Source organism: Danio aesculapii, chromosome 25, assembly GCF_903798145.1.
Source record: "Danio aesculapii chromosome 25, fDanAes4.1, whole genome shotgun sequence".
Taxonomy (NCBI): Eukaryota; Metazoa; Chordata; class Actinopteri; order Cypriniformes; family Danionidae; genus Danio; species Danio aesculapii.
In genome coordinates, this window is record NC_079459.1 from 19,210,910 (window position 1) to 19,223,560 (window position 12,651).

Genomic DNA, 12,651 nt, shown 5'->3' on the forward strand with positions numbered 1-12,651 from the left:
AAAAGGGGGTCCAACCTGGTACTAGTAAGGTGTACCTAATAAAGTGGCCGGTGAGTGTATGTAATCTAACATACTGTAGGACATCACTTGTCTCTTACTAGTCTTTTACTGTACATACATCACTAGTCTCTCACAGACACCACTAGTCTATCACTCTGCTCTTCTTCTCTGACTGTTGTGTTTTTTCAGAGATTTTCAGTCAGGTTTAGATCAGGACTCTGGTCAGCCACTTCATTATTTCAGTGTTTTCAGCTTCAAGGAACCACTTTACCTGTTTTGCTGTGTGATGGGGTTCACTGTTCTGCAGAAAAACATACTGGCTGATTGTGTGATTAACACAGCGAAAGAACCGCATGTTGTTCAAGGAGCATCTGATAAACATTTACTGCAGAAAACACCACCAAACAATGGCATCTTACTCCAGCTTTACTGACTTCTGCACACATCAGAACTGCATAAATTAAACTAACTTCATTACTAAAGTGAACTTTGGATCAGTTCTCTGTTCACCTAACACGGCAAAGGTTAGTCGAGTCTTTTGATTCTTTCTGCTGATGAAGTTTTTGTCACTGCTGAGGCTTTCAATCCAAATGATCTTTAACGCTGAGACACTGTATGTCGAGATACAGACCCTTTACCCTGTTCAAAGCTGAACTAATGTCTTTCGGCTGCAGTGTTGAACTGATTTCCATTGAGATTTCCCATATTATCCTGTTCTCGTGCACATTCGTCTTTTGTGGACGATCAACCTTTTTGTTAGACTTGAACTTGTTTGTGACAAAGTAAAGGTGCAATATTCTAGAAATTTGGAAAGACCAACTTCTCTCGAGAATCGTCTCTTTAGTCTTCATCTGAAAAGCTTCAGAGCGGTTTAGTCACTTCAGAAAGACTCTCTATCTTGCTAAGTCAGTAAAACTAGAAGGTTGACAGACAATTAAATGGGATGTGTCATAGAATTAATGAAAAATCAACCAGGTACCAGAGTAACACCAATAACATTGGAATCTGAATGTGTTTTCTAATTCTGATCAGAGGTTTTTTTTCCAGATCTCATTTTAGTTTTTCATTGTGTGCTTCAAGATGCACAAATCATGAAGCCTTAAACAGGATTAAGTAGTAAAATGTATAATACTGTAAACTGTTCTCAAATTTGTATGTTTATATATAAGGTTATAATACAATATAGTTCCATTAGTTAAGGTGAATGTATTTAATAACAAATAACAATACATTTATTGGAGTTTTTATACATACTTTAAACCTCCTCGAAAATTAGTATTTTTATTCATTTCTCAGTAAATGTAGACAATATATTTTGGTGCATTTAAACTCAACAGTTTTATTAAACCCTCCTATTCATTCAAAGAAAAGTTTGGTAGCCTAACATCTTTGGCAATAGCAAAAACATTAATATTAATAATTTGGTACAAACTACAACATTTTAACAAATTAAAAAAAATTAATGGTTCTTTTGATTTTTCTCTGTATTAAAATAGTATTTCATATTTTCTCTAACATATTAATGGGCTATATGCACAGGTAGTGTTTTTCAGCCAATGATGAACTTCCAGTGAGAGTTTTATGTGACTATTTTCAATTTCATATGGTTCCTTTTTCAGCATCGATGTTGTAATGTAATGAAAATATAATCAATCAAAAAGACTTAAGCATCAATTTGGTTGTCAAAATGTAAAAAGAGACGAAAAAACGTTTAAATGCAGGCGCCGTCGTTATCCTCATGCCAGCGAAGAAATTCCATAAAAAATACTGGGGTAAATTTAATTCCATATTTTAAAGACATGATGGGGAAGAATATAATTTAATGCAGTGCTTCTTGTTTGGTCTGATACCCACTTTATATCGTATCCCAGCCAAGCAGTGAAGATCGCTGGTTTTTAAAGAAATCAGAGCTTAAACGCATCAATTTTGTAAGAGATGACGATTAAACGGAAGCCCCGAGGCTGGTTGACTGAAATTAAAAGTCTATGTGCATTTACCAACATGCACATGGTGCACATGGTGTACTAATTTTCAAATCAATCTTAAGCTATTTTGTTAGATTAGTTCCGGTTTTGGTAAAACAGTCGATGTTTCAAATGAAAATTGTCCAGATAGTCCTGTGTTATTAGTTTTACTGCTTGTTATTGGGAAACGTAAGATACCTGGAACGAGGTGATTGACCAATCAGGATCAAGCGTTCCAGAGAATCTTATAATAAATAAAAAAAAAAAATCATCATTTGGCAAAGGATTCTATGACAATGTGTTTTATTACTAAAGCTAAAAGAGTATAATATATTTTGTCTTCATCTGTGTGTCAAAGACAGTCAAGAATATAAACAAACAATATTTACCTGACGTGAGGCTAAAAAACTGGAAAATTATCTTGGCTTGTGATATGACCATTAATGTCTTCCACAAGACCATTTTACTGTACACGTGGATTGCACAACAGCGATTGTCCTTCATTTCAGTCATCATCATACTTGTCCTCTGCTGCTCTGTCCCAGTTCAACAGTGGTCTTCTGTCTGGAGGGACAGACGGCTCGATCCGCTGCCACCGACTGGGCGGCCAGATGATGTGAGACGCCCGGCCGTGAACAAGACCCAGAGAAACCTGCGGAGAGCACAATCATCAAGCTGCTGTTCATAAACTACCATGAAGAGCTATAAAATCAGACAAAACGGCTCTTTTCTAAAGGAGAAAGTAGCTTTTGATAGACTGCCGTTTAACAAAGACCTACTGGAACAAGAATTACATGCTTTTTGTTGCGAAGTGAATACAAAGCGATACGGAGAATGGCACTTCATTGAGTTTTACAGCCAGAAAGACACGAGAGAGACTACCAAAAACCTTGATTTGGAGTGTCCTCATGTACTCACCTGAAGGGGATGATATACTGTACACTTAACAGTAGGAAAAGACCACAGTTTAGAAGCACTTATTTTATAATTCGATTGAAATATTTTTGTAATTTTATTGTCTTTTATTAGTAGTTTGTTTTTTTGCTCTTTTAATATTTCAGCTTAAAATACTGTAAATGAAAGTGTACATTTTTGCATTGCCAACCTGGCAAATTCACCTGTAAGAAAAAAGTAATGATTCTGTAAAATTGCAATTGTGAGTTTAAAATCTAAATTCTAAGTGAGTTTATAAATCTAAATAAATATAAATTATGACTTTAAAAGTCAGAATTTTACATTTAAAAGCTGAAAATATGACCTACAAAATCAACAATATTTTAACATACAAAGTTTAAATTATGAGATAAAATGGCAGAAAGTGATTATTTATATAATATTTTTTTAATTTTAACTTTTAGTATGTCATAATTTAGACTATTTATCTAATAATCTTTATAATTTGTATCCAAAAATGACATTATATAATTTGCCAATTGTGAATGAATGATCATTTTCACTAAAGCCACAATTTTGACTATTGAAGTGATCATTTAGAGATTTATCTATATCTATGATTATTTTTAACTTTTGATTTCATAATTTAACTTTATCTGGGAATTTCTGACAATTTCAACATTTAAATCATAATTCCATCTCTTCTCATTTTTCAACAGTGACTTATACCCCACTTTTTACTTAATTCATAATTTTCATCACATAATTATAATTATCATTTTTGTCATCATTTTAATATAATCATAAAATATATTCATAATATTGTCATAAAATCAACTTATTTCATAATTATAAAACGATTATGAGTAATTTAATTAACCATTTTATGCTGTTGCCAAGGCAACATTTCTGATTTTTTGTTTTAAGTTGAAGTAATAAAGTAACTAAAAACTAATGCTGTGCAAAGATTGTTTATAATCCAAAATAATCCACTGAGGACATCCATTAGACATCCTCCTGAAGACATCCTACATGTTTAATTTAATTTAAGCACAAAGATTTGTTTCAAAACTATTTCTACATTCAGTTCTAACTTCCAGCAAATGAATAAATGAACAATAGTAACAAAGTTTGGTCAAAAAACACGTCCTATGCCCCATATGGTCCAAAACTGAACAAGTGGACAAATCTAAGCTTGTTTTTATTAAAACAATATAAATATGCATATAATAAATATTTATAATAATATTATACAAAAGAAAAATCATCACCAATAAACTGATAAAAGCCCCCCAAGATGAAGAAGGCATGGAGGGAGCGGTTTTTATATTTATGTAGTAAATAATAATTTTTGTAAGACTTTAATCCTTTTATTCTTTTTCATATGTAAAGATATTTGTGTATTTCTGTACATCCTGTGTGTATTAAGCGATGTGAATGCATTAAAGGTCCACAACTAATGCACTCTGTGTTGGACTTTAGACCTGCTTTTAGCTGGTGAATTGCTCAGTCTATTTTAGTTCCACAAAATAGCAACGCACCAACAATGCGCCTTAACACACCTCCTTTCTAGATCGGCACACAGAGTCCACAAAGTGATGAAAATGGATTTGCAATTTGCAAAATGGGAAAATTAGTGTTGCGTTGCTCTGAAAATAGCAACAAATCATGCCAAGCACATCTTGCACCTCATTATTAGTAGAAGGTCGCTGGATCGAGTCCCGGCTGGGCCAGTTGGCAATTCTGTGTGGAGTTTGCATGTTCTCAACATGTTCACGTTTGAGTTCCTCTGGCTGCTCCAGTTTCCCACACAGTTCAAAGATATGCTGTATAGCTAAATTGGGTTAACAAAATTGACTGTAGTGTGTGAGTGTGTGTGTGTGTGTGTGTGTGTGTGTGTGTGTGTGTGTGTGTGTGAAGAGTGTGTGGGTGTGCTAGAAGGGCATCCGCTGCGTAAAATAGTTGGTGGTTCATTCCACTCTGGCGACCCTAATCAGAGACTAAGCCGAAGGAAAATGAATGAATGAATAATAGTGTGATTGTGTGTACTCTGTATATTTATTATGTATAAATAAATACATACATGCATCCAAATATTTAAGAAAATGTTATTTATATTTTGATATACATGTAAAAAAAAAAAAAAAAAAAATATATATATATATATATATATATATAAGTCACCAACGTCACTTTAGAGCAACTGTAGTGTTTGAATGAATCTCTAGTGTAACGTCTAAAGTGATGACAAAACAGGTGCTTTTGCTGACATTTTTAGATTATAAGGTTGAACTTGACATGAAATGGAATGAAATGGTGTTCGGGGTGAGGTCTCTGAATAACACTGCTGAGAACTAGGATAGGAAAGTAACTGTATTAACATAGGCACCTTATAAATAAACTGCATAGTTGCAATCTATAAAAAAGAGAGAGATTGACTTAGAATATCCCTTACCAGTTTAATAATGATTTGATCAGCTGTAGTTAAAAATCACGCTGTTTAATCTTCCAAGCAAGCGCTTATCATGTGGCCCTGGCGCCATCTTGTGGATAGACAACGTCAACCGTCTTTGGCTAATGGACGCCTACACGCTGTCTCTCAGAAATTTTTTATATTTTAAAATAGGCACTATCCTTATAAATAAACTGCATAGTTGCAATCTAAACAACTACATCCTCGACTAAAAAAAGCCTCAAAAGTACATTATGTTGTCCAACAGCAGCAGGCACGTGCACACATAGGGCTCAACCGGTGCAGTGCACATGCCCTTTTTAGTCTTGGATAGAAAGTGCCCTTCCAAAATGATCTGAAGTGTCCCTAAACCAATCCCCCCACTCTTCAGTTCGCGACAAACCCCATTCGCACAACCCCCCACCCCCCCGCTCTTCACAATTTTCAGCCTGCACATGCCCCTTGGAAAGTCTCTTGGAATATTTGTCAAACAGCAAAGTGTCCTCTGCTTGACGCTGTATGTGGGCAGAGTAATACAGAAGGGTGAGGAGGTTGTACAAAGAGGTTGTGCAGAATATTGCACAGCAAAATTGTTTTGTGTAGTTTTGTTTTTTGTCCATGTGTGTGTACGACATAATAAACAAATGTATAAAATTTACACACTGTTGAAGTCAGAATTATTAGCAAACCCCCCCCCCCCCTGAATTATTAGACCCTCTGTTTATTTTTTCCCCAATTTCTGTTTAAAGGAAAGAAGATTTTTTTCAACACATTTCTAAACATAATAGTTTTAATAACTCATTTCTAATAACTGGTTTCTTTTATCTTTGCCATGATGACAGTAAATAATATGTACTAGATATTTTTCAAGACACTTCTATACAGCTTATAGTGACATGTAACTAAACTAGGTTAATTAGGTTAGGCAAGTTATTGTATAACGATGGTTTGTTCTGTAGACTATCGAAAAATATATAGCTTAAAGGGGCGAATAATTTTGACCTTAAAATGTTTAAAAAAATTAAAAACTGCTTTTTATTCTAGCTGAAATAAAACAAATAAGACTTTCTTCAGAAGAAAAATTTTTATCAGACATACTGTGATCATTTCCTTGCTCTGTTAAACATCATTTGGGAAATATTTTAAAAAGAAAAAAAAAAAATCAAAAGGGGGCTAATAATTCTGACTTCAAAACTAACTTTTTTATGTGATTAATCATGATTTAAAAAAAATGATAATAACAATGAAAAACTTTTTACTTAAAGTTAATTTAGCTGTTTTTTTTTTGTATTTGCCTTAATTACATTTGGTGTTTTTTTACAGTATAGTATTTTTGTAATTTATATAAATTTCCCAGTATGGAACACCCAATTACGTAATTTGCATGACTTTCTCATTTCAGTGTAACACAATAGAAGGTATTTCATGAACTAATAATAAAGTCTTACACGACGGTGAGTAAATAATGATTGAATCTTCATTTTGTTATCTGAACTGTCCCTTTAAGTCCACAAATTGGACGTCTGAGTCGAATGAGTGTGACATTTTGCAGTGTTTTGTGGGCAAAATAAACCCACAGTCTCAGACAGTGAGGCTTTGTGACCTGACTTTCAATAAGAGCTTTGTGAAAAGGCTGGAGTCTTTTCAGTGCCTCCAAAAAAAAAAAAGAAAAATGGAAAGATTTTGCAGAATTAAATATCAGTCAAAAGTCTTCTAAATATTTAAAGCAAGACACTGCAGACAAAAACACAGTATTTGAGAAATCTTTCAGCCCTTCATAGTGCTTTTAGTTTCCATTTAAATGTAAACATCTGAAATAAACTTTTTTATTTAAGTGTCCAGGTCACAATACACATTTTTTAAAAAAAAAGGTTTCTCAAAATTGAGTTTTGAGTCATTCATAAATCTCTATTTACAGTACATAAACCAAACTTCACAGTTTTAATCTGTTAAATAATTTTTACAGAGGTATATTCATACATAACTTGCCTGATTATAACATTTTATTTTATTCTTTTTAGTAGTTGGGAGTATTTTGTGAACTGTGGAGTGATAAAGAGAGATTCCCCAAATCCTCTCTGTAAAAAAAAACTTTGACTCTAATATGTCAAACAGATAGATAGATAGATAGATAGATAGATAGATAGATAGATAGATAGATAGATAGATAGATAGATGGATGGATGGATGGATGGATGGATGGATGGATGGATGGATGGACGGACGGACGGACGGACGGACGGACGGACGGACGGACGGACGGACGGATGGATGGATGGATGGATGGATGGATGGATGGATGGATGGATGGATGGATGGATGGATGGATGGATGGATGGATGGATGGATGGATGGATGGATGGATGGACGGACAGATAGACAGATAGATAGAAAATGAGAAAATGTAAACTGCCTAACAAAAGTCTTGTCGTTGATCCTATTTGTAAGAGCAACATATAATAACTTGACTTCTAGTTGATCATTTGGAAAGGCGGCAGAAGGTAGATTTTTCCGATGAATCATTTGTTGATCTGCATCCTAATCATCACAAATACTGCAGAAGACCTACTGGAACCCCCATGGACCCAAGATTCTCACAGATATCAGTCAAGTTTGGTGAAGGAAAAATCATGGTTTGGGGTCTCATTCAGTATGGGGGCATGCAAGAAACCTCTAGAGTGGATGGCAACATCAGCAGCCTGAGGTATCAATACATTTGTACTGCCCATTACATTACAAACCACAGGAGAGGGCAAATTCTTTAGCAGGATAGCACCCCTGCTCATACTTCAGCCCCCACATCAAAGTTCCTGAAAGTAAAGAAGGTCAAGGTGCTCCAGGATTGGCCAGGCCATTCACCAGACATGAATATTATTTAGCATGTCTGGGGTAAAATGGAGGAGGAGGCATTAAAGATGAATACCAATAATTTTTATGAACACTGGAAGTCCGGCAAGAATGCTTTCTTTGTAATTCCAGATGACTTTATTAATAAGTTCTTTGAGTCATTGCAGAAATGTATGGATGCAGTCATGGGAGTCATATACAATATAAATTATTTTTCCACTGCACCATGACTTTATACTGTACATTTTTTATATTATGTGATCTAGGTGACCTTTGCCTTTCATATAAGCCACTTCTGATACCAAATGATCAACTAGAAGTCACGTTATTATTTGTTGTTCCTAAAACTTGGATAGGTGACAAGACTTTTGTCAGGTAGTGTATGCATTTAAATAAATAATGCTTAATTTGCATATTGAAACAACATCATAAAAAATATAGTGTGTCTATCTTTATGTAATCACTGAATGGTTAAATTTTGATAACTAGTTTATAATTTTTTTCCACCTTATTCACCTGCAGTGTCTTGCCTTAAAAAGATCTTCATCATTTACTGACCCCTGACTTGCTCCAAACCAGTTTGTGTATTATTATTTATTTTTTGTTTGTTCGTCAGAATATGTTTGCGTTAAACAGAATGACAACAACATAATCTTAATCAGATTTGTAACTAGTCAAGGGTGAGTAAATGACAGAACGTTGGGTGAACTATTCCTTTAAATGTTGCCCTGAAAAAGACATTTAGTGGAAAAACACACACAAACACACATCTTGCTGCATAATACATCAATTCTGGGTAACAGCGCAGTCTGTCCTGACAAAAGTGAAAGCAATTGCCTGAAACATGTAACAAGAATATTTGCTTATTGATTTATGACCCAATGGGTTTTCTCCAAACACACTCCCTCCTGGTCTCTAAAAAAACCTAAAGCATTTTGAGTAATGGATAAAAAAATGGACCTAGAAAGTTTGACTTTTAACAAGAACCCTATTCATTTGCTTTCTGACAAGAAGGACAAACATTCAGTGACTAAACGAACGGGACAATTTGTTTTTCCGAACACCCAAACCAACATTTAAAAAATCTTTTCAAGGACGAGCTTGAGGTATTGGGAATGACTGTAAAATGACTGGCTGCTCTGTTTAATAATGTATCTGAGGAGAAGCGTCTTCAAAGAACCAATAATACCTCAATCTCTATACATTACAGAGCGGCAGATCAAGGCTGTTAACAGAGTCCCGAGAAAGAGGCAATCTTTTGTCTGTGATTGTTGAATTTTTTATAATCGCGTCCCTATTTGTGGCTGAATCTCCCTACGGTGGCGACGTCCGGAAAAGATCTTTTGAAAAAGGAAAATGGAAGTTTGAAAGCCACTCGCACTGATCACCTGTGGATTAGACACAGACAAATGTGTCTAAAATATATTGACGTGTATACTATAGAAGAAAATGACAGGCTGGATACTTTTGCACATACAGTCCTTTATAAACACTGTAAAATGTACTTCTGAAAGCAATAATAATAATAATAATAATAATAATAATAATAATAATAATAATAATAATAATAATAATAATAATAATAATGATCGTTACTACAAAAGTACTATATTAATATATAATAATAATAATAATAATAATAATAATAATAATAATAATAATAATAATAATAATAATGATCGTTACTACAAAAGTACTATATTAATATATAATAATAATAATAATAATAATAATAATAATAATAATAATAATAATAATAATAATAATAATAATAATAATAATAATAATGATCGTTACTACAAAAGTACTATATTAATATATAATAATAATAATAATAATAATAATAATAATAATAATAATAATAATAATAATAAAAATAATAACAACAGTAATCATATTATATTACAATACTACTACTATTTTTTTATTATTATTGAATAATTAAATAAATGAACCTACTTTTAAAGAATAATGGCACGGTTTGAGAATTATTTGGACTACAGTTTTGAGATATTTAAAATATAGGGCCCTATTATACAACCAGCGCAATAATGCAAGACGTGTTTGGCACGATTTCAGACAAGCGCAACCCTAATCTTCTCATTTTGCGCCACGTTGTTTAAATAGCAAATCACTTTGTTCCCCTTTGTATACTCATGGGTGTGCCGGTCGAAAAAAGAGGTGTGTTAAGGTGCATTGTTGGCGCGTTGCTATTTTGAAGAACTGAAAGTTCTAAAGTCCAGCGCAGAGCATGTTAGTTATACCCCTGTTCAGGTTCAAACTCTTACATATTGCTTAATACACACAGGATTTACAGCAATACACAGATATCTTTACATATGAAAAAATTACAGGATTGAAATTTTACAAAATATATTTTTTTCTACATAAATATAAAAACAACTAACTCCAAGCAGCTTTTTTCAGTTATTCATGACAACTTGCATTTGTATAATGTTATTAGTATTAGCAGTGTTATTTATTTTATGCATATTTATATTTATTTCAATAAAATCAAGTTTAGATTAATCCACTAGTCGAGTTTTGGAGATATCTGCATCACCATACAGGGCATAAGAATAGGACGTGTGTTTGGATATAACAGTTTTTGACCACACTTCCTTATTATTGTTCAATTATTTGTTTGCTGGAAATTAGTACTGACTGTAGAAATTGTTTTGAAACAAATCTTTGCGCTTAACAAACAAAATTAAATATGTAGGCTTATGGATGTCTTCAGCAGAGTGCGTACAACACCGTTTCCTTATCCACGAAAGTAAAGGAGTAAAGTAAAGCGTAAAAGCAAAGAGGCCAAATGAAGGAGGCTCATTCTTTATCTGCGCGCTGCAGATGATTTGTTAACCGTTTTCTCACTAGAAGCTATCAGCTTTTTCACTTACAAAGTCCGCAATGTATAGCAAATGTGCCATTGTGCGATGCAACTGACTCTTAAAGGAAATGGGAGATGAGACTCTGATTGGTTTAATGCACGTTATGCTCAAAACGCACCCACAACTCATTAAGTGAATAAGCACAAGACCTGTTAGACCATGGGCCAGGAAGCAAAGCACATTTTTTTCATCCTTAAAATAGCAAAAGTGGATTCGGACATGCCCTTAATGCTTTTGCATGAGCTTTAGACTTTGCGCCTAGATCGTTAAAATAGAGCCCAGTCTTTTTAATTTTTTTCACTTATGTAATTACATTTTTATCCTTTAGTTGAGTTATTCCTAGTATTGTATGAAGCAAACACTGTTCAACAAAATTAATTTCAGGCAGATTAACACTGTTTGCATGGCACATGATATTTGGATTACTGTGAAATTAAAAGTTGCATTTTAAAATATAATTTTTTTTTCTAAAATGAATACATTGTATAGAGCTACAGTAAATATGACTGCACCTTAGGCACAGTATGAAATTTTCAGTATGTAATTTTAATAATAATGTCACTAATTAAATGGCTTATTTTCTGGATTTGACCATCCTTTGAAACATTTTGGTTTTGGTTTTTATATACTTTAATCAACTTATCTTACATATTTTGCCTTGAAGTGTATATATTACCTTTCTCCATCCTTCTTTTTATGTCTATAAGATTTCCTCTTAGCAAGCACTTAATTAATTCATTACCGGCCCAAATGCGTTGCTGTCGAAACTGTGTCCATGATGGTCCCCCTCGATCCACAGATGTCCATCTGGAACTCTTACATAACGGTTTTTATATCCCAGGGTTCTGATGAAAGAAAAACAAACGATGTGTTAACACAGTAATGAATTCCGATTGCTCTTAATGCAGAAAAACACCAGGCTATTGTTCAGTTTTGGGTTGTTTATGCTACAGTTGACCAGCTACATGCATCCAGCAATCCTGCATTTGGCTCTTGGCCCGCTCTCTAAATCTCAGATCAATAATTAATGTTCTCACAGCTGCTGCGGTCTTTGTTTTATATTTAAGATGACTTTCTGACAAAGCAATAGCTCATATCCATTGCAGGCAGTGCTGCAAGCGTTATCGAGCCAGGAAATTTTAAGATTTTTAATCACTTTTCTACCTCAGCCATCACAGAACCAAATTAACTTCATCTTCTTATGAATTGTAATGAAATGAAACTCTTGAAGTCATCAAATCTGGGGTTCCCTCGAGTGAATCCACCAGGATCACCTTGAGATGTAATGTTGGTGGCTGTGAATTACTGGATGAGACATTAAAGGCACAATATGTAAAGTTTGTGTAAAAAAAAAACAATCACAAACCACTAGAACAATGCTACACTTAAAAAATGAATCATGATGAAGTTTATTATTAACTGTTTGTAACCTTTGGATTTCATTGAATTTGTCAGTTTTTTCCTTAGTTTCCTTATAATCAATCTAAATATGTTAAAATATGTTAAAATATGGATACTATTAGATTTAATCAGTTAAAATATATGAATATAGTATAAATATCTACATACATATATAGAAAAATCCAGATCCAATTAGTTAAAT

The 12,651-nt window shown here is 33.5% G+C and overlaps 1 protein-coding gene across 2 annotated transcripts in view; it reads right to left on the reverse strand.

Annotated features, from left to right (window-relative positions):
• Positions 1 to 2,250: 2,250 nt before the first annotated feature.
• immp2l (inner mitochondrial membrane peptidase subunit 2) overlaps positions 2,251 to 12,651 on the reverse strand; it is a 211,557-nt gene continuing 201,156 nt past the window's right edge. For both annotated transcript variants that reach the window (XM_056451658.1, XM_056451659.1), the window contains exons 5-6: positions 11,791 to 11,893; positions 2,251 to 2,616 (exon numbers count right to left, since the gene is read on the reverse strand). In XM_056451658.1, the coding sequence (XP_056307633.1) occupies positions 2,470 to 2,616; positions 11,791 to 11,893 (250 nt within the window). In that variant the 3' untranslated portion in view covers positions 2,251 to 2,469. The remainder of the gene's footprint in view (positions 2,617 to 11,790; positions 11,894 to 12,651) is intronic.